Consider the following 959-nt stretch of genomic DNA (forward strand, 5'->3'; position numbering starts at 1 on the left):
CAAGAGATGCTGGCTGGTTAGCGGCCGTAAGATGTAAGTATGATATTGACATCTCGCCCCGTGATGATGTGGAGGGGCTCCGGCGCCGGGAGTTTATTATCGATGTTAGGGAGGTGACGGAGGTGGGTTGGCTGCTGTCAACTTCGAGGAGCGAGAAGGTGTCGTGTGTGTTTGCTTTGGCTGAGAAGATGTACAGATAGGGGGACCTGAGGGGGCCTGTGCAGGTCCCCTCAGGGTCAAGTGGGAGCATGGAATAGATATTTCAATAGCGACCACTCTATGAGGGCCTTCTCCCCCCCCTCTCTCCCCTCCCCCTTTCCACTGCACGCTTATCAGTCTGACAGACAGCAACAAATTGCACGGGGAGTGGCTTATCACGAGGAAGGAGTGGCACGGAGTCGCAGAATAGGTTCTGATTCCGGCCTGTCGATCAGAAGTAGATGGCCGAGGGCGATGGCGATCCCTTGGAGACGCGGCATCGTGACCCAAACGGCGGCCTCCTTGTCTGGCGTGCCTAGAGCGTGGGCGGGAGACAAGGCGAAGCCGGGGATTAGTCCTTCGGTTGTCGTGGTGATATCGACGGTGGGTGACCGGAGTCGGCGTCTGATTGCCCTGCGTGTCCCGCGACCCGCCGCGCCGCCGTCGAGGGGGACTGCCGCTACTGATTCCGCAGGTAGTGCATGTCGAAGACGTGTTCCTCGGGCACGGAAGAAGGGAGTGGCGGATGGGCTGTGAAAGAGCATGCTGCAAAGGTCTCCCGCAAGTTGTGAAGCGTGTTTTATGAATGTCTCGAAGCTTTTGTTTATGGATTGCTGTTGTGCAAAGTCAGTGAGTGGCTTAAGACATTGTTTTGTTTCGAGAGGCGAGAGCTGCGCAATCGTGTGTAATTAATGATTTGTAGATATTGTCTTTTCGGTTGTAGCGGAAGCATAAACCCACTTCGAGAAGATTGTTTCCTA

The 959-nt window shown here is 55.3% G+C and overlaps 1 protein-coding gene across 5 annotated transcripts in view; it reads left to right on the forward strand.

The window, feature by feature from the left end:
- LOC119592560 (early endosome antigen 1-like) overlaps positions 1-959 on the forward strand; it is a 107,753-nt gene that overhangs the window by 51,938 nt on the left and 54,856 nt on the right. For 2 of the 5 annotated variants that reach the window (XM_037941430.1, XM_037941432.1), the window contains exon 1: positions 439-673. The exons of the other annotated variants lie outside the window; for them this stretch is intronic. In XM_037941430.1, the coding sequence (XP_037797358.1) occupies positions 454-673 (220 nt within the window). In that variant the 5' untranslated portion in view covers positions 439-453. Of the gene's footprint in view, positions 1-438; positions 674-959 lie in introns of those variants that run through there. 5 annotated transcript variants of the gene reach the window in all.

Source organism: Penaeus monodon, chromosome 30, assembly GCF_015228065.2.
Source record: "Penaeus monodon isolate SGIC_2016 chromosome 30, NSTDA_Pmon_1, whole genome shotgun sequence".
Classification (NCBI taxonomy): domain Eukaryota; kingdom Metazoa; phylum Arthropoda; class Malacostraca; order Decapoda; family Penaeidae; genus Penaeus; species Penaeus monodon.